Source organism: Cervus canadensis, chromosome 10 (assembly GCF_019320065.1).
Source record: "Cervus canadensis isolate Bull #8, Minnesota chromosome 10, ASM1932006v1, whole genome shotgun sequence".
Taxonomy (NCBI): domain Eukaryota; kingdom Metazoa; phylum Chordata; class Mammalia; order Artiodactyla; family Cervidae; genus Cervus; species Cervus canadensis.
In genome coordinates, this window is record NC_057395.1 from 31,541,422 (window position 1) to 31,561,891 (window position 20,470).

The 20,470-nt window shown below is 41.9% G+C and overlaps 1 protein-coding gene across 1 annotated transcript; it reads left to right on the plus strand.

The window, feature by feature from the left end:
- The first annotated feature begins 769 nt into the window (after positions 1-769).
- Positions 770-20,334, plus strand: LOC122448461 (S-acyl fatty acid synthase thioesterase, medium chain-like). The gene is made up of 6 exons (XM_043479778.1): positions 770-909; positions 9,724-9,862; positions 11,672-11,771; positions 12,735-12,835; positions 18,493-18,575; positions 19,206-20,334. The coding sequence occupies exons 2-6, from the start codon at positions 9,783-9,785 to the stop codon at positions 19,343-19,345; spliced, it is 504 nt and encodes a 167-aa protein (XP_043335713.1). The 5' UTR covers positions 770-909; positions 9,724-9,782; the 3' UTR covers positions 19,346-20,334.
- The last annotated feature ends 136 nt before the right edge of the window (positions 20,335-20,470 follow it).

Sequence of the window (20,470 nt, forward strand, 5' to 3'; positions counted from 1 at the left end):
ATGACTGAGTGACTAAGTACAACACAGCACAGAGATCAACTGACTAAATGGGAACTTAAAAAAGAGAGAGGCAAGAGAGATTTAATCATGATAGTAGGGTTGATTATCTCACATTTGGCAAGACTATATAACTTTGTAAATAATTTAATGATCAACGTGAAGACTTTACAGGAAGTGTTTAAATTATGGATGATGCAAACGTATATATATTGAATGTTTTGTACATATATTTATATTGAATATATATATATTGAATTTTTTAAAAAGCAATTATCTGGAATACTAGGTGGAAGGATAGTTGGACACTGTGGTGAAATTTCCAATGATTATATGCAGATACAAAAAGGTGTATTTAATTAACACTCAGAAGGGAGTGAAAATTACATGCTTTGGAAAACTTACAGATGACCTGAAATCATGAAGACATTGAGATAAAACTGTGTAGATACAAGTATTCCCTGAATTGGGAAAAAGGTGATTTCTAGATTAGCATGTCTATCCCTTTTAAATGTGCATATGAAATGTATTTCCTAAATATTACATATAGATACTTGACTATTTCACTTACATCTATCAAAGTTTATATATACTAACTGTTAAAAATGAATCCACGAAAAATTTTTTTGGCTGTTCTTGTTGGGAAAAAAAAAGGTGATCCCTTTATATATGAATACAGTCTCCTTATAATGAATAAAAATTTCTGTTAAAACACACCTAAATCAGTTAGGACAGGTGGACTTACTTTACATCATGTTAAATATTTGAATTTTCTCCCTAGGAATGAAAAAGTTGTGAACTGCTTATACCAGAATCGTAATGCACTTTTTAGGCTGGTTTGCTTTCCTTGGGGAGGAGGTGGCTCCAATTTCTTTGCCAGATGGGGCCAAGATATTCCTAATTCCGTGGAAGGTATGTGAACTTTTACAGCAATTTGCACGGTCAGATAACATGCACATACAAACAATACAGATTTCCTTACTGGGGGATAGTTAATATTAATAGACACTCAAGATTGCTCTTCAATAAGAGCAATTTTGTCATTTTTCTACTTCCAGAGTAAGAAATTCTGCTATCTTCTGTTACCGAATTAAACATGTTATACCATTTGTTAAGGCCAATAGGTCACTGAGATTCTGTTCAGACTCTGTTCAACTTTTTTACGCCCCTTGTCTCTCTGTCTATTACCCTGTCTGTCTTAGGAATTTTCTTTCTTTCCTTTTTTATTGTTGTTGTTGTTTAGTCTCTAAGTCATGTCTGACTCTTTTGCGATTCCATGGACTGCAGCCCATCAGCCTCTGTCCATGGGATTACCCAGGCAAGAATACTGAAATAGATTGCTATTTCCTTCTCCAAAAGATCTTCCTGACCCAGAGATCGAACCCGCGTCTCATGCATTGGCAAGTGGATTCTTTACCACTGAGCCACCTGGAAAGCCCCTGTCCCAGGTACTTTCTTATTGGTGGACTGTGAACTTGAATTTTTTTTCTCACAGCAGCATGAAAGTGAATTAAACACCACTCTTCTTTTAAGTCATTTTCTGATTATATTTTCTTATTCCCGGACATGGGTAGCTTAAGATAAGTCAAAAGCCTTGAGGGACAAAACACTGTACCTCTTACCTCTCTGAAACTGTAAGTCGCTCAGTTGTGTCCAACTCTTTGGGACCCCCATGGACTGTAGTCTGCCAGGTTCCTCTGTTTATGAGATTCTTTAGGTGAGAATACTGGAGTGGGTTGCCGTTTTCTTCTCCAGGGGATCTTCCTCACCCAGGGATCAGACCCAGATCTCCTACCTTGCAATAGATGGTTTATAGTCTAACCCACCACGGAAGTCCCTTATATCTGAGGTCACAGCATCTAATTCTTGGCTGACGTTACAGCACTGTTTTCCAGCTTTTGGCTCAGCTGGTAGAGAATCCACCTGCAATGCAGGAGACCTGGGTTCCCCTACCAGGGAAGACGACAATCTCTGAGTGAAGTGTCTCAAGTAAGTAAGCGTTATCCTCACTAGAGATGACACTCTCTAGGTCCTAGATCCTGGAAAGTTGGTTCAATAGCGTAGTCTAAGAAACCATCAAGTATCAATTACTACTGCCTTTTCAATACTACTTTTTGAAATATTTGCTTCAGATTTTATTTTTACTTTTGATTAAGATCTCTGTTAATCTTTTAAAAATACAACTATTTTTTAAAATGGTTTAGATTTATGGAAAAGTTGCAAAGTTGTTCTCAACTATGCCTCACCCAGTTTCCTCAATTATCTTCAACACACAGTTTCATGTCATTATATTTCAGGGACATTTACATGGATTATAATTTCAAATATTAGTTCTTTACCAGTATTTTAGTTTGTTTACCTTTCTTGAGAGTCACCATTTGTTCCTGTGTTGGAACACTTTCTGACTTTTGTGATTATCACCTTCTTTTGGGCTCTTTTCCTTTTTTCTTTGTTTTCTTATTCCCAGCTCTTTTATTCCTGTCCTCCATATCCATTTAAATACATTGCATCTATTACCTCGCAGACAACATTCAGTCATTTTAAAAATAATTTTTGTCCCTTTAATCAATTTCTTTCCAGTATTCTGTCACCCCTTTGTGCAACTGTCTGACTATTTCTGTTCAGGATTTTCAATTTCTGAGTTATAGTGTTTTTTCATGTCTGCAATTTCTCATTTGAATTTATATTAGAGTTTTGTATTGTTTGCTTTGCTTTGTGAGCTTTTTAAAAAGCATCTTCAATCATTAGCTGAAAAAGTTTGACTCTTACTTTGTTTTGTGTGTTATGCTTCTACTCATGATGAAGTATGTTGGATTTTCCTGACCCACAAAAACAGGTCATTCTGGAACTTTGAGATGTTTTGAGGAATTAACTCATGTTCTTAAACAGTGGGACTCATACACTACATTTTTGTAAGGAGGGGATGAGGAAGGAAATGAACTTACATTTAACATATGCATAAAATACCTTTCAAGGCTTATATTAATAATTGATACCTTTGATTGCCCTTAGCAGCAGCAGCTGGATAACTAGGTGGCTAAGAGCAAGATTTGGAGAGATTCTTGCACTGCAAGCCTTTTTGTACCTCTTGAATATTGAACCATGTATGAGTTTAAACTACCCCAGAAATTTAAAAAAAAAAAAAAAAAAATCCTGTATGAAAAAACGAAAAACCACCCAGGTCATTCAGCAGGGGGTGCTGCTGCTGCTGCTAAGTCGCTTCCGTCTGTGCAACCCCATAGACGGCAGCCCACCAGGCTCCCCCGTCCCTGGGATTCTCCAGGCAAAAACACTGGAGTGGGTTGCCATTTCCTTCTCCAATGCACGAAAGTGAAAAGTGAAAGTGAAGTCTCTCAGTCGTGTCCGACTCTTCGCGACCCCATGGACTGCAGCCTACCAGGCTCCTCCGTCCGTGGGATTCTCCAGGCAAGAGTACTGGAGTGGGGTGCCATTGCCTTCTCCGTCAGCAGGGGGTAGCCCGAGGCAATTAGTTGCTTACTCTGTTTATTAGTTCAAGGGTGCCCTCTTCTGTCACTATAAGTGAAGTGCAGTTTATAAATAAATGACACTGTGGAGTTGGGGGGGGGGTTCATTCTTCTGATTCTTTGATGCTACCTGGCATCTGTGGGGCTCTTATCTTCAGTCACTTCCTTCTTTATTTTTGCCATCAGGCCTCCAAGGGATGTTCCTCCCTTTCCAAGGTGCCTTTCTCAGCCACTACAACTCTGCTCCCTCATGCTTTCCAAGCCCCTTTCTCTCCATTTCCAGGTACCAACACTCTGCCATGGAGGTCTCCCCAAAACCCATGCACTAGAAGAAGAGAGCCCTGTTACTAATATATAAATATATTTTACAAATTATTGAAGGTAATTTCGTATGAGGTTTTCAATCAACAGTTGACAGTCTAAGATAGATATTTCACATATTTTTCTGACTTTATATAAATGTAACATACTGTAAATGTTCCTCTGAAGCTTGCTTTTTTCCCCTCTGTTTTTCTGAGATTCATCCCTTGAATATGTGACTCTCTACTTCACTGACTTTTAACTCGTATATATTATTCCACTGTGTGACTATATGTGTCTAGTCTTCTCTTTATAGGTATTAAGGTCTTTTTCTGCTATGTGTAATAACTTCTGTGAGCAGTCTCATATACAGTTGACCTTTAAATAGTGCAGGGGTTAGGGATGCTGAACCTCTACACAGTTGAGAATCCATGTATAATGAGTAGTTGGCCCTCTGTTTTCAGGGTTCAGCATCTGTGGAATTAACCAGCTGCATTTCTTGTAGTACTGTATACTTACTATTGAAAAAAAATCTGCATATAAGTGGACTCTCCCAGTTCAAACTCTTGTTGTTCAAGGGGCAACTGTATGTGTTCATGCATGCATGGGTAAAAGTCTATACTTAAAGGTGGAATTTCTGGGTATTGGAATAGGAATGTCTCTACTTCAAACTGTCCTCCAAAGGAACTGCAAAGATTTATACTGCCAAAGCAGCACATGAAAATTCGAATCCCTTTATACCCTTGACAACACTGTTATTGCCAAGACTTTAAATTTTTTGCCAATCTGTGCATGAAATTATTCTGATTTTGTTCTATTATTTCCAATGTTATTGAGATGTAAATGACTGAAGAAGCTTGGGGCTTCCTAGGTGGCACAGTGGTAAAGAATCCATCTGCTAAGGCAGGAAACGCAAGAGACGCAGGTTCAATCCCTGGATTGGGAAGATCCCTTGGAGGAGGAAATGGCAACTCGCTCCAATACTCTTGCCTAAAAAATTCCATGGACAGTGGAGCCTGGCGGGCTACAGTCCATGGGGTTGAAAGAGTCATCATGACTGAGTGACTGAGCGCACTCACACACGCACACATGCCTGCACATGGTGAATAAGTTTAAGCTGAACCACATAGCTTGACATGTATGTATTGTGAAATGATCATCATGTACGTTTAGTTAACATCTATCCTCTTAAATAGTTTCAGTTATCTTTCCTGTGATAATTTTTTGGATCTATTCTCTTAGCAATTTTCAAATATGCAATACAATATTGTTAACTATAGTCACCATGTTGTACATTATATCCCTAGAATGTATTCATAGTAATCAAAATAGTATCCTTTGGCATAAAAACAGACACACAGGCAAATGCAATAGAATTGAAAGTCCAGAGATAACCTCCCAAATACATAGTCAACAAACATTTGACGAGAGCGATATGAAAGTCGCTCAGTTTTGTTGGATGCTTTGCAACCCCAAGGACTGTACAGTCCATGGAATTCTCCCAGCCAGAATACTGGAGTGGGCTGCCATGCCCTCCTCCAGGGGATCTTCCCAACGCAGGGATCGAACCCAGGTCTCCTGCATTGCAGGTGGATTCTTTACCAGCTGAGCCACCAGGAAAGCCCACAGAAAAGACAGTCTCTTCAATAAATGGTGCAGGGAAAGCTGGATATTCACAGAAGAATGAAACTAGACCACTCTCATCACTCACTCAAAAAATTAACTCAAAAAGAATTAAAGACTCAAACATAAGACCTGAAATTATAAATCTCCTAGAAGGAAACAAAGAAAAAGCTCCTTGACATTAATCTTGGTTACGATTTTTCAGAGATGACACCTACAGCCCAAACACAAAAGTAAGATAAATAAACAAGATGACTCCAAACTAAAAAGCTTCTGCACCACAAAAGAATCAGCAAAATGAAAAAGCAACCTACCAAATGGGAGAAAATATTTGCAAATAAAACCCCTAAGAAGGAGTTAATAGCTAAAACATATAAGGAACTCATACAACTCAATACCAAAAAACAATGATTTTAAAACTGAATAAACAGAGGAACTGAATAGATGTTTTCTGAAAGACAACTTACATGGCCAACAGGTACATGAAAAGATGCTCAACATCACTCATCATCAGGGAAATGCAAATCAAAACCACAAGGTATCACCTCACACCTGTTAAAATGCTGGTTCCCAAAATGACAAAAGCATTGATGAGGACACGGGGAAAAGGGAACCCTTGTGCACTGTTGGTAGGAATATGAATTAGTGAAGTTACTCTGGCAAACAGTATGGAAGTTCCTCAAAAAATTAAAAATAGAACTACCATGTGATCCAGCAATTCCACTTCTGGGTATATATTGAAAGAAACAAAACTGGTTATCTCAAAGAGATAGCTACACGTCCCATGTTCATTAGAGCATTACTTACAATAGCCAAGACATGGAAGCAACCTAAGTGTCCACTGATGGATGAATGATATAGAAAACGTGATATCTAGATAGACAGATAATGAAATAATAGTTAATACTGAGCTGAAAAGAAGGAAATCCTGCCATTTGCAACATCATGGATGGATCTTAAGGGCATTGTACTAAGTGAAATAAGTCAGACAGAGAAAGACAAATACTATATGGTATCACTTATATGTGGAATCTAAAAGAACAAATTCAGAGAACAGAAGTGATTGGAAGAAAGGGGTGAAGGTGGTCAAAAGGTACAACTTCCAATTACAAGATAAATTCCTCTGATTTTAAACGGAGCAATCCTTGCTATAGATGCGCCTGGGCGTTTTTCTTATGTATATATTCTTGCTGTTGCTCAGTCTCTCAGTTGTGTCCGACTCCTTGCCACCCCATGGACTCCTGCAGCAGGCCACCCTTCCCTGTCCTTCACAATCTCCTGGATTTTGCTCAAACTCATATTTCTATTTATGCTTCATTTCCTGTGAGTTTCTCATCAGATTCTTATGCTTACTTTTCCAATTGATTCTCTTCTTTTTATTGATGTCTAGAAATTCTTTACATATTTATGACCCTAATTTTTTAGGTAGTGGAGGTTAAAATGTCTTTCCCAGTCTATGCCATTTCTTTCTTCACATGTTGTCTTTTGATCCATGGAAGTCTTAAATTTTAATATAGTCAAGTTTATCTCTCTTAAAGTTTGCACTTCTTACGGCTTACGGTAAAAAGTATACCCTAACTGTCAGTCACCAAGTTATTTGCCAATATTTTCTTCTATCAATTTTTTTTTCCCAGTGGGTTTTGTCATACATTGATATGAATCATTTTGTCATATTCAAGCTAGAATTGACTTTTCTATATCATGTAAGAGCTAGGTTAATAATCAGCTGACTTGGTTATTCAGAGACCTACACTTTCCTTCCCACTGATTTTAAATGTCAACACAGTCAAAAAGTAAGTTCCCACACGTATGTCGTCTATCTCTAAGCTCTCTATTCTGTGCCATTGGTCTATTTGCCTTTCTCATAAATTTAAGGCACTTCAATGCCTTGTCCTTCTCAGCCACCCTGGAAACTTGGTGTCTTATATTCCTGATACAAGCCACAATGGTGTGATCACTCACCTAGAGTCCTGGACATCCTGGAATGCAAAGTCAAGTGGGCCTTAGGAAGCATCACTACAAACAAAGCTAGTGTAGGTGATGGAGTTCCTACTGAGCTGTTTCAAATCCTAAAAGATGATGATGTTAAAGTGCTATACTCAGTATGCCAGCAAATTTGGAAAACTCAGCAGTGGCTTCAGGACTGGAAAAGGTCAGTTTTCATTCCAATCCAAAACAAAGGGAATGCCAAAGAATGTTCAAACTACGCGCAATTGCACTCATTTCACACGCTAGCAAAATAATGCTCGAAATTCTCCAAACTAGGCTTCAACAGCACATGAACCGAGAACTTCCAGATGTTCAAGCTGGATTTAGAAAAGGCAGAGACCAAATTGCCAACACCCGTTGGATCAAAGAAAAAGCAAGAGAATTCCAGGAAAACATCTGCTTCGTTGACTATGCTAAAGCCTTTGACTGTGTGGATAACAACAAATTGTGGAAAACTCTTAAGACATGCGAATACCAGACCATCTTACCTGCCTCCTGAGAAACCTGTATGCAGGTCAAGACACAACAGTTAGAAACAGACATGGAACAATGGACTGGTTCCAAATTGGGAAAGGAGTACATCAAGGCTGTATATTGCCACCCTGCTTATTTAACTTATATGCAGAGTACATCACGTGAAATGCCGGGCTGGACAAAGCACAATCTGGAATCAAGATTGCTGCGAGAAATATCAGTAAACTCAGATATGCAGATGACACCACCATTATGGCAGAAAGTGAAGAGGAACCTCATCAAGAACCTCTTGATGAAAGTGAAAGAGGAGAGTGAAAGAGCTGGCGTAAAACTCAACATTCAAAAACAAAGATCATGGCATCCAGTCCCATCACATCATGGCAAATAGATGGGAAAACAATGGAAACAGTGACAGACTTTATTTTCCTGGTCTCCAAAATCACTGCAGATGGTGATTGCAGTCATGAAATTAAAAGAGGCTTGCTTCTTGGAAGAAAAGCTATGACCAACCTAGACAGCATATTAAAAAGCAGAGACATTACTTTGCTGACAAAGGTCGGTCTCTTCAAAGCTATGGTTTTTCCAGTAGTCATGTATGGATATGAGAGTTGGACCATAAAGAAAGCTGAGCTCTGAAGAATTGATGCTTTTGAACTGTGGTACTGGAGAAGATTCTTGAGAGTCCCTTGTTCTGCAAGGAGATCCAACCAATCAATCCTAAAGGAAATCAGTTCTGAATATTCATTGGAAGGACTGATGCTGAAGCTGAAACTCCAGTACTTTGGCCACCTGATGCAAAGAACTGATTCATTGGAAAAGACCCTGATGCTGGGGAAGATTGAAGGCAGGAGGAGAAGGGGATGACAGAGGATGAGATGGTTGGATGGCATCACCAACTCGATGGACACGAGTTTGAGCAAGCTCCGGGAGATGAAGGACAGGGAAGCCTGGTGTGCAGCAGTCCGTAGGGTCGCAAAGAGTTAGACACAACTAAGCGACTGAACAACAAGAAGCCATAGACAATCATTCTGTTAGCATAGGCTCATGACTGGAATTTTTATTTTTTTTATTTTTATTTTTTCCAGTTTTTTTTTTTCATTTATTTTTATTAGTTGGAGGCTAATTACTTTACAATATTGTAGTGGTTTTTGCCATACATTGACATGAATCAGCCATGGATTTACATGTGTTCCCCATCCTGACCCCCCCCCCACCTCCCTCCCCATCCCATCCCTCTGGGTCATCCCAGTGCACCAGCCCCGAGCACTTGTCTCATGCATCCAACCCGGACTGGCGATCTGTTTCACACTTGATAATATACATGTTTCGATGCTATTCTCTCAGATCATCCCACCCTCGCCTTCTCCCATAGAGTCCAAAAGTCTGTTCTATACACCTGTGTCTCTTTTTCTGTTTTGCATATAGGGTTATTGTTACCATCTTTCTAAATTCCATATATATGCATTAGTATACTGTATTAGTGTTTATCTTTCTGGCTTACTTCACTCTGTGTAATGGGCTCCTGACTGGAATTTTTAATTCCCTCTTATTTTTTCTCTTTTCTAGTTTTATCATTTACCTTAGTGTGAGCCAAACTCTGCATGCATGTGATTCATCCAGTGTTTCTAAACGTTTTTTAAAAAATTCTAAATGTTGGAGAGTATTTTTCAGATATGTAGTCTGCTATAGCTTGTGTTATTTAATCAGCAAATTCTAAAATTTTTCTCTCCTTACATTTGACTAATATTATTCACATCTTTGAAACTCTTCCCACCATATTAACTTAAGCCCTTTCACAGTATCGCAGCAACCCTCCCACCATCTGCACACATTAACCGTCTTCCTTTACTTCCAGTGCATGCCATACGGCTTGCTGGGAGAGAAAGTCGGCTTGACGAACCTTTTGCAAGTGACATGCATCAGGTGGTTGATGAAATTGCCTGTGCCCTACTGCCGATCATCCAGGGTGAAAATTTTGCATTTTTTGGTCACAGGTATTTAACCTCCGTTTTTTTTTTTTTTTTATTGTTGTTGTTTTTAAACCTCTGTTTTGAAAAACATTTGGGGGACTTTTTTCCACCACAGATCCATGGTTAACGTTGTCCTCTGTGTCTTCCTGGGATGTGTGCCTTTGTTTTAGTTTGGTTTTGATGTTTCACCACTGCTTGAAAGAATGATTGATTCAGTATGGTTAGAGCTCTTCTCAAATGAGAAAGTCAGACTGAAAGAAGTCCTAGTAGGGACCGAAAAGATGGAAAGGCCTAGTGCTGAAATGAATGGAAACCTCTCCTTCAGGAGTGTGTAGATCCTAGGCTTCTCTTGGTATCTTCTCTTTTGAAAATAGCCCCAGCATGTTGGGTAACTCTGACCAGCCACGGCTCTTACAATTGGCCAGTCTGTACAATCATCTGACTTTTTTTCCCTTTTAGGCAGAAAGCATTAAGATTTGTAAAATCAAGACTCTAGCAGCAACGTGTATCCCATTTATTTTTAAAATTAAAAAGGATATAAAGAGTATGTATTTCTTAAGCTAATCTGTAGGATTTTAAGGTTCAATCATAAATATCAGAATTCTGTCTGCCTCTTACTCAGTTTGACCTTTGGCAACTTCCTTGGGTTTCTGAATTAAGTTTCTTCCTCTGGGAAGCCGGAATGATAATGGCTCCATTTCTGAGGATTAAATGAATAATAACCATAAATTACTTGGTATTAATTATGGTAAGGACTCAGTACATTTTGGCTCCTGTATTATATATATTTACAGATATGATTGAGCAAAAAAAAAAACTGAAAAAACAAAGTATCCATTATCCCAGATAATCCTTCAGAATTTTGATGTGGCTCCATAGTATTTTTGCGTGTTGGGATCCTATTTTATATTTCTTCCTAATTTTCCCCCCACTTAAACTATTGCTATGGAGATCTGTAATCGCTGCAAGATGATTTTGTCAATTCCTTTTAAGAGAAGAATTATTTCTGTCTTTTTTTCTGTTATAAAAGCACTTTGATGACATTTTTGTAGAAAATTTAGTATACATTTCTTATAAATTTCTTAAGGACCACATATCCAGAATTTAGGTTAATGACATACACATTGATAGAGCACTTGATAGAAATTTCCAAATCATTAATAATCCCCTTATATGCTGCTATAAAGAATACATACTTTATGCAAGACTGTATTTTCCCAAAAAAGCACTGTGAGAAGAGTGGCACTATTTTACACTTTGGCACACATTTGGTACACTCTGGCACACATGTCTGGCTTATTAGAAGGCAGCTAAGATTCTCTCTTTTGCATTCCAACTGTGCTGATAACCCATGACACACGTGGTGTATGGAAAACTCAACTATGCTCTCCTAAAAAAAGAAAATGAGAGTTTAAAAGGGAAACATTTTAACAATATTCTAAAAATGGCTTTAACCTCACAGACCACCTGAAAAGGTGACAGGAACTCCTGGAAGTCCCCAGACTATACCTTGAAAACTGCTGATAAATATTAAATACATAGTGACATCTATCTTTCAGGGAGGAAAGGAAATTTAAATTAATTTCAAGACATGGTGGAAATCAGTATTCCATCTTAGTCTGAATTATCTAGGATGTCTTGAAACACTGCTGATGTTGCTGCAAATCATTGAAAACCTACCATTTACAAATAAGTTAGCTATTATTCAACTAATGTAAGCTCTCCTTCGGTCTGTTTCATGATCATTGCTGTGTTTATGAGTTCTTGTGGACTTCTGATGTATTATGAATTTCATTGAATAGTTATTGTCATGTTTTTCTTCCCCAAATGTAGTATGGGATCTTATATTGCTTTTTTTACTGCACTACATCTGAAAGAAAAATATAATCTAGAACCAGAACATTTATTTGTGTCAAGTGTAAGCCCTCCTCATGTAAGTAATTTCATTTTCCTTAGGGAGGGTGGTGGGAAGGATGGAAGTGCAGTGGGGAAATCAAGTCATTGTTTTCCTTTCTGATGAGTTTTGATCACCAGTAGACATGGTGATGAATAAAAGATACTATTGGTTAATGAAACACTCACAAATCTCTTTCACTGTCATCTTCTCATCTTTGCTCTGAAATGCACTTTAACTGTTTGCTGGTCAGTGCCTGCACTGGCCCAGGCATCTCTGATGAAAACTATTGATTCTAAGTGTATTTTCCTCCATTCTGAGTCAGCAGAGAATTTAACTTTCAGCAAACTAACTGGATCATTCTTTTTTTTTTTTTAATAAAAAATGTTTATTTTTGGCTGTGCTGGGTCCTCATTGCTGTGCACAGCTTCCTCTAAGTTGCAGAGAGCCAGGGCTCTTCTCTAGTTATGGTGCAGGCTTCTCACTGCGGTGGCTTCTTTTGTTGTGGAACGGAGCTCCAGGGCACACAGGCTTCAGTAGGCGCACATGGGCTCAGGAGTCGTGTCACACAGGCTGAGTTGGTCCACGGCATGTGGGATCTTCCTGGACCAGGGATTGAACCAGTGTGCCCTGCACCACCAAGGCAGATTCTTTTCCGGTGGTCAGGTACTCCTGTCTGCCATCAGGTGATGTTCTGTGAGCACTCCTGTGTCTGAAGGTGTATTCCTGATGTATCCGTGGAGAGAGATGTACTCCATGTACACCTATGTCTCCACCATCTTGCACTCCCCACAAGGCAGATTCTTAACCCCTGGACCACCAGGAAAGCCCTCATCAGAGAACTCTCAAAATCACCGAAAGGGAGAGTAGAGAGCATTCAGGGTCTGAACAGGTGCTTTAAATGAAATGTCAGAGTAATGTTTTTACTGTTTCATGTCAAAGGCCCGACTTCCTTTCCTCAAAGATGATATGTGTGTCGAACAAATTGCCTTTTTACTGAAGGAAATGGGAGGCATTCGTGACGATTTTGTTGGTGATGAGGAACAGAGTCAAGAATCCTTTACCAAAGTGTTAGCAGATCTTCACATTTTGAAAGATGTCATGTAAGTCATTGAGGCATGTTTTCTTTCTTTCTTTTTTTAAATTATCTATGGAAGATGCAGGTTGGCCGTTCTCTGAGGATGCTTATCCAGGAAGGCAGAGTTTGACTTGTTTTCTTTTGAGGCCCACCTGTGATATTTTTGCTGCCTTAAAATGGAGCCTGGGCATGGAAATTACATTAATCAAGGATGAACAGGGCATCTTTATCTTTTTTAAAAAATGTGGTTCAATGTGTGTTGGGTTGGCCAAAAGTTTGTTCGAGTTTTTCCATAAGATCTTACAGAATCCCCAAATGAACTTTTTGACCAATCCAGTATGCTTTATCACATAAAAAAAAATTTGTTGCATAAATTACTAATGTCAAAGGATGCTCATCTTCTTAGGGGAACAGCAGAAGGGGATCCCTACTTATTAAATATGTGGAGGTGATCCAAGACAAGGGAGTGGTTTGCTTCTTGGGGGAATTTTGTTCCAGAACTCATTTGGTTCCATGACACCTGACTATTCCTGTCTCCTGAGAGGTCTCATTGACATTTGATTCTTCTAATAGGACTGAAGTCCTAATGTTCCAGATACTGGCCCTAATAAACTGAAACCATAAGGTTCTTCCTTTTCTAACCTCCCCACAGCAGGTCCTGTGGGGCCAGCATTTGGCCCTCAGTCACTATGATACACCATCATGCATTTCTTCAGTTTCATCTGGCTCTTGTCTCCTTTGGGGAGGAGCCGGACACATGGGTCTGTGCTCCTTTTCTTTCTGCCACAAAGCCTGGAGCTGAACCTAGAGCCTCCACAGGCAGTGCCTGTGAGCAGAAGTTTATACAAATAGCTTTAAAAAAAGAAAAAGTGGCGCAGACTTGAAGCACCTTGGGAACAGAGACAATCCGGTTCATTTTTATCACATCTCTGCCTTCACGCCGATGCCCACCTCTACTCCACCACTAGGGGCACTAGCTGCCCTGGTCTGTCATCTCTCTCCATTTCTACCCCAACTGTCTGAGCAAATGTGGTCCCCACAGGGCTGTGCTGTCTGTGTTCCTGGCTTAGCATGGAGTCAGAATCCAAGAAACACCAGTCCAAGTCCGACATCCCCTACTTCCACCAAAGGAAACGTGATTCAAAGCACTGTGGACATTCAGTGAAATAGCGTAGGCAAAAGCTGCTTTTTAATTAAGCCTCGCACAAACATCCTTCTGTTGAGGCTGTTCACCAGGATCCAGACCCCTGGCCTAGCGGCTGTGAGATCTGGATCCAGGGTCCCGCCTCTCAGAGGAAGGGATGCTGAGAGTAAACCCCTCAAGGTGTGGTAGGTGAGGAGGCCAGGAGGGCGTGTTTAGGAGACGGCGTGGATATGGCACATGACAAACCACCCTCAATTTTTAAAAATCCAACCCAACAATTCACTACCAGAGGCTCTGGTGACTTTGGGGAATTAACATTTGTTAAGAAGAACCCTGAGTGTTGGAAAGGGAGCCGAGGTTCAACCACAGACCCTGAGAGAAATTGAAATAGAGAAGTTCATGACTCACGGGTCATGGAGGAGGTCCACGGCGCACCTCGTGGGGCCACACGGGGAGGTCAAGGCCGACTGCAGGCAGAGAGGTGGCCGGACCTGATGGACATGCCCTTAGGCGTGGGTGGAGGGCTTTGGAATTCCCGGGCTAAGTCCGGATTGGTCAACTTGAACCCCAAAGAGCAGGTTTTGGTCAACTTCATGGGAGGTTTACCTAAAAGGTATACAAGGGAAGGCTCTGGGGGGCCCGGAGCAGCTGTCACCTAGGCCGCTGGGGGAGGGTCACAACAGGAACTCACCTGTGTTTGTGACTCTGCACGTGCTCCAGGAAGGCCGAGGGTCAGGTCCAGACTCTCACAAGCTGCCTGGCCACACAGCATGGATGCTGAGGCACCAATATTATAAAGCAGTTTAGCTAAACTCTCAAGAGCTCTCAAAAGAAACCTCCCCCAGACTGAAAATAAAAGTCACTCACAAGGATATTCCACTTGCAGAATTAAAAAAAAAAAAAAAAGTTTTTTAATAGTCTCACCCTCTCCCCAGCAAATCAAACCTCAGGAGCTACTTATAAGGATTCACTTCCTCTCTCCAAATCTCAAATGTCCTAAGCTTGTTCTGGATTCTCCCCTTTCTGCTTCCGCTCCTTCCCCTTCCTCGGTCTGCTCTCCTCTCTCCAGCTCTCCGCAGCACTCAGCTTTTCCCAATATACATGAAATCAGACCTGAAATGTCTCTCCACCCTCTCCTTGCCCATCACCCACCCCCAAGGCTCAAAGCCTGGAGGTCAAAAGGAAAATCCGAGGCAGGAGGGAAGGCTTTGCAGCTTCACTTCACTCAAGCTGCCCTCCTGTCCTACTCGGACGAATGCACAGTCCTCTTCTCTCTCTGGGACCCTGACGACACACAGGTCAGGCTGGCTGTCATCGTCCCAGGGCTCTCAGATGTTCTCCTTTTTTTAAAACTTTTTTTTTCTTTTCGTTTCAGTTTCGATGATTTCCATTAACCATCTTCATGTTGACTGATTCTTCGCTCAGCCGTTATCAAATCTACTGAATAGCTTGTCAAAGGAATGCCCTGTTGCTGCTACTGCTTATTTCTAGAATTTCTTTTGGACTCTTTCTTGCAGTCTTCACCTCTTTAATGAACTTCCCCATTTGTTCACATATGTCCATTTTTTCCATGAAATCCTTTGGCATCTCCATCATAGCGACTGTCAAGCCCTTCTCTGACAATTCCAACATCTGGGTCTTATTTGAGCCTTGTGCATGTGTGCTAAGTCACTTCAGTCGTGTCCGACTCTTTGCAACCCTATGGGCTGTAGTCCGCCAGGCTCCTCTGTCCATGGGGTTCTCCAAGCAAGAATACTGGAGTGGGTTGCCATGCCCTCCTCCAAGGGATCTTCACCATCCACGGATTGAACCGGAGTCTTTTATGTCTCCTGCTTTGGCAGGCTGGTAATTTACCACTGAGCCACCTGGGAAGTCTTATTCTTTTAATTACTTTGCCTCTTAACAATGGAGGTTATATATTGCTTTTTGTGTCTGATAATTTTTTTTTTATTGAAAGCTAGGTATCATGCATAAAACAGATATTCTATTGAAGGATATCATGCATGGAACTGACATAAATATACTTTATGATTTGAGCACATCTCCTCCGGCAGGCCCTGAATGTGGGGAGTTGGGTCAGTCCAGACTGGAGAGGAGCTGAGTTTCGGTTTTGTTGCTACTATGGTTACATTTCAGGGCAATGGTTCTCCCAAGTTACTGTGTGCTTACTGTGGAGACTAGACTGGAGGATTTTTCTCAATTTTTCTGTCTCTCTCCAGGCTCTCCCCCACTGACAGCTGTTGTTTGGCCCCCTATGTGTGATGCTAGCATCTGGGGTAACACGGGGAGCTCTTGGATATCCGAGCCAATCTTCAGCTTCAGTCTTAGCCAGGTCCTCTGTGTCTAGGCCTTGTGGGTGGGTCTGGTGGGTATTAGGTGGAAGTTTCCATTCCCTCCCCAGAAGTAGAAGACTTTCCCTTGGCTTTTGTATAGAACTGGGGGCCTGGCAGCTCAGCTGGTAAAGGATCCACCTGCAATGCAGGAGACCCTGGTTTGATTCTTGGGTCACGAAGATCCCTTGAAGAAGGGATAGACTACCCTCTCCAGTATTCTTGAGCTTCCCTGGTGGCTCAGATGGTAAAGAATCTGTCTTCCTGTGGGAGAACTGGGTTTGACCCCTGGGTTGGGAAGACCCCCTGGAGGAGGACATGGCAACATACTCCAGTATTCTTGCCTGGAGAATCCCCATGGACAGAGGAGCCTGGTGGGCTACAGTCCATGGGGTTGCAAGCAGTTGGACACAACTGAGTGACTAAGCACAGCACAGGGGGCCCAAGACCCTTCCCATTCCTTCCCCCAGGGTAGAGGGTTAATGCTTCCATTCCCTACATCCATGGATCTTCCCATGTGCCCTGGGCGGGGGGCGTGGAGGGGGTGTTTGATGCCCCTCCTCCAGCAACTGAGATTTCTGCTTAGTAGGAGGGGAGGACTTGACTGGGGGCGGGGTTAGTGTCCATCTCATGGTCGCATCCAATTTCCTGCTGTCCACCTGCCCAGCAGAGAGGGCTATTTCTGACCTCCTGCCTGTTCCTATTCTTTCTCGTGAACCCCTCGTGGGGGGCCATGGACAGGAGCCTGTGAGTCAGTGTGAACTGCCTCTGACACATCACCCCACGCTTGGTCCCCAGCACTTGAGCATTTGTAGCTGGTTCCTTCTCACCCACATGGACAGCAGACACCCCTTCATCCTGTGCTCTGCCCACATGAGACAGTCCGTGTGACCCACCTCTCCTTAGAGGGGCCCAGCCTTCCCTGGAGTTCGCTATCTGGTTTGCCTTGCAAACTCAGCTTCCTGATGAGTTCAAGAATTTATGGTTTTGCAGTTTGTCAGGCATTTTTCCTTGTTAGGCTGCGAGGGGCACTCCTGGTTTTCTACATTCCAGGCAGAAGTGGGAATTCTTGCCCGGACTATTGAAAGAGACAACCCTTTGTCCCCTTCAGTCTGTTCTACACATTGTACCAAAAGGGATGACTGTCAAGTCTGGTCATGATATGCCTTACCCTAAATCCTCTTGGTGGCTTCCTGACTCTTAGGATGACCAGATCCCTTCAGGAGACCTACACGTGGCCCTCGCTTGCTTATTATTCTGGTTTTTGGTCACACCACGTTGCCTGTGGGATCCTAGTTCCCTGACCCAGGATTGAACCTGCACCCCTTGCATTGGAAGCTTAGAGTCCTAACCACTGGACCACAGGGAAGTCCTCTTGCTTGCTTCTTCTACCGCAATTTGTCCCAATTCTCCATTCACTCATGGAACAAAAGCCACCTGGTTTGTGCTCACCTGGCCCCTCTTTCCCTGCCATCTCTGCCCGTTGCCGAGTTTTTCCTATCTACTCAGATCTCAAGTCTAACCCCATGTTCCAGGGAGTCCCTGCTTGATGTCACTCCACCCCCACTTGTCACGTGTTCACAGATCACCCTGAACTTGGTGACCCATCTGTTCAATCTGTTCAATCGCCTGGCGACTTCATTAATGTCTGTCTCCCCAGCCAGTCTCTAAGTGGCAGGAGGAAAGGGGCTGTGCTTACCCAAGTGTCCCTAAGGGACTAACACAGCCCCAGCACCAGCTCTCAGCAAATGGTTTCCTGCTGTTTTGATGAAACTGAGAATCGGCAGAATCAACTCAGGGGCCCTCTGTCCATAAATCTGCATCTGTTCTGCGCACAGCAACCCTCTGCCGAACAACGGAGGCCTGGGGGATAGAGAGGTGGCCATTTCAGGGGAATGACAGTTGAAGATACTATATAACCAGCCCCATTTTGAGTTGGACTGGGTGCCCAGGTGCCACCTGCCTGCACCTGGCTGTTCCAGAAGCCAGAAGATCTTAGAAAATAACCTGGACCACAGTGACTCTCAGGTGCTGACACGTAAAAGTGCCATGGATAAAAATAAAATAAAATAAAATGTTTGTATTGCTGTAAACAGCAAAAGGGAAGGAAGTGAGGACTTGTTTGATTTAAATGAGGTTATTAATAGGAAAAGATTCTAGGGGGTGTCTATTACGAAATGTTACAAACCGGCATCTTTATATTTGCAGCTGTAACACACACTCTAAGACTCGTCTTTCTTGTGACATAACATGCTTTTCTGGATCTGAAGATATACCAGCGGATATGGAAGGTGAAATGATTTTGATGGCTTGAGGTGTTTTATTGAGATATCTGATGATTTCCATGCCAGAGTTGCTGGCAGGCCTTGCAGCACAGATCTGATTTTTTTTAAAATGTCCTGTACTAGTACATAAATCCAGCCATGCACCTTTTTTCATACACTACAAGGGGATGTGTAATATCCATGCTTCTTTTTTTATCCTTAAACTATTGCCATACTTCAAGTAAGTGTCTTTTTGAAAAAATTCACTTGTATAAAAATGGTCTGGTCAGTACAGGGCACAAACGCCAAACAAAAGTATTAGTTAAAAGTATTAGTATTAGTATTTAACTAATACAAAAGTATTAGTTAAAAACAACAACAAAAAACCTCTCAACTGGCAGTTGCATGGAGTAGAAAACTGGTCCCAGTTTTATCTAGTGTAAATGGAGAGATGTCAGTTCTGTGTAAAATGAGAGAAGGCAGGTAATACCACTGTATACTGAGAGGTCTCTGAGAAATTAGAAATTCAGGATGCACAGAACATGAAACCATGGGAGTAACTCTACCACCAGTGTCAGCTCTTAGAAAAGTAACACCTGGAAGTAAATCTGCGGGTGGTGGCATCATTTGTTATTAAATACAATTCTGTTTTTTCAGCCTGGAAAGATGTAACCAGTGGAAATTTTGACAGTTTTGTGCTTCCAGGACACCACTTCTATCTTCTGGAACCTTCCAACACAAGCTTCATCAAGAAATACATAGCCAAGTCTCTAGAAATATCAGCGCTTGCCTCTTGACAGATACCTCCCCTTCTTGGTCTTAAAACAGTCCCATTGATCATGTGATACTCTTCTTCGGTGTTTCAGAGTAGCTTAGGAGTTTGTTTCAGAGATTGGAAAATGATCAATTTGCTGCTGTCAGGGTGATGTGTTATCTACAAATGTATTTCCCCACAGAGCATTTACATATCTGGGGGATGCAAGATGAATGGGTCAAGAATACTTTCGGGAGGGTCTTTCTTCTTTGTATTAGAATCGCATTTGGGTCTCATCTGTGGAAGGTTTGTCAATGAAGTTCCTGCTTGGTCAATGATTCGTTTCTTCCTTTCGGTTATTCTGACAGTGAAAATCACAGACAGGGGAAGTGCTTGAAATGAAATGACTGTTTCATTAACACACTGGGGCCCAAAGCCTGATCTCATCTTTTGAAATATAGGGTTGCCCCAATCAATGAGGAAATGTTAAAATAAGACAGCCCTGAATAATCATTGCTGCCTGTCCTGGCAAGTCCCCGGAATGCCCGTAGCCCTCTTAGGTTCTCTTCTAAGGGGTTCCTCCGACCTGGACTGCTTGCTGTCTGTGTGTGTTCCCGCTGCTGTTCAGGCAATGACCAACTGGGACTCAGGGTGACTGTCCGGAGTCTAGTCCTCGGTGTACAGAGGGTCAGGCACAAATGCCAGACCCAGCAGGCTGCCTCAGCTTCATGTGTGATCATCTGAACCAGACAGAGAAAGCAAGCACACCAGTTGGAAACATACAGGAAAGAAAAGGGAAAAAATTAAGTAGGAGACTGATCTGAGTCAGAGCAACGGCAGACCACCACTGGTAGGATTCACAGATGCCTACTGCCCGGGATGGAGAGGCACCATATCCCCAGGGCTACGTGGGTCCTGCCATCTCTGCCGAGGCCCAAACCGTGTTTGTCTCTTGGAATCCTGGCTGTTTAACTGGCACCTTGATTTGTTATCTCCCTTGGTTCTTCACAATAAAGCCCCTACTGCATGCAACCAGTGTCTCTTCCTTACGGCTTCCAAAGCTTAACACAGCTTGACACGCTAAAATGTCACCTTCTAAAGCACGGATGTGTTTGGGATCACATAATATGGGGTCGTGTTTTTGTTGGTTTAAAAATAGTATATAGAG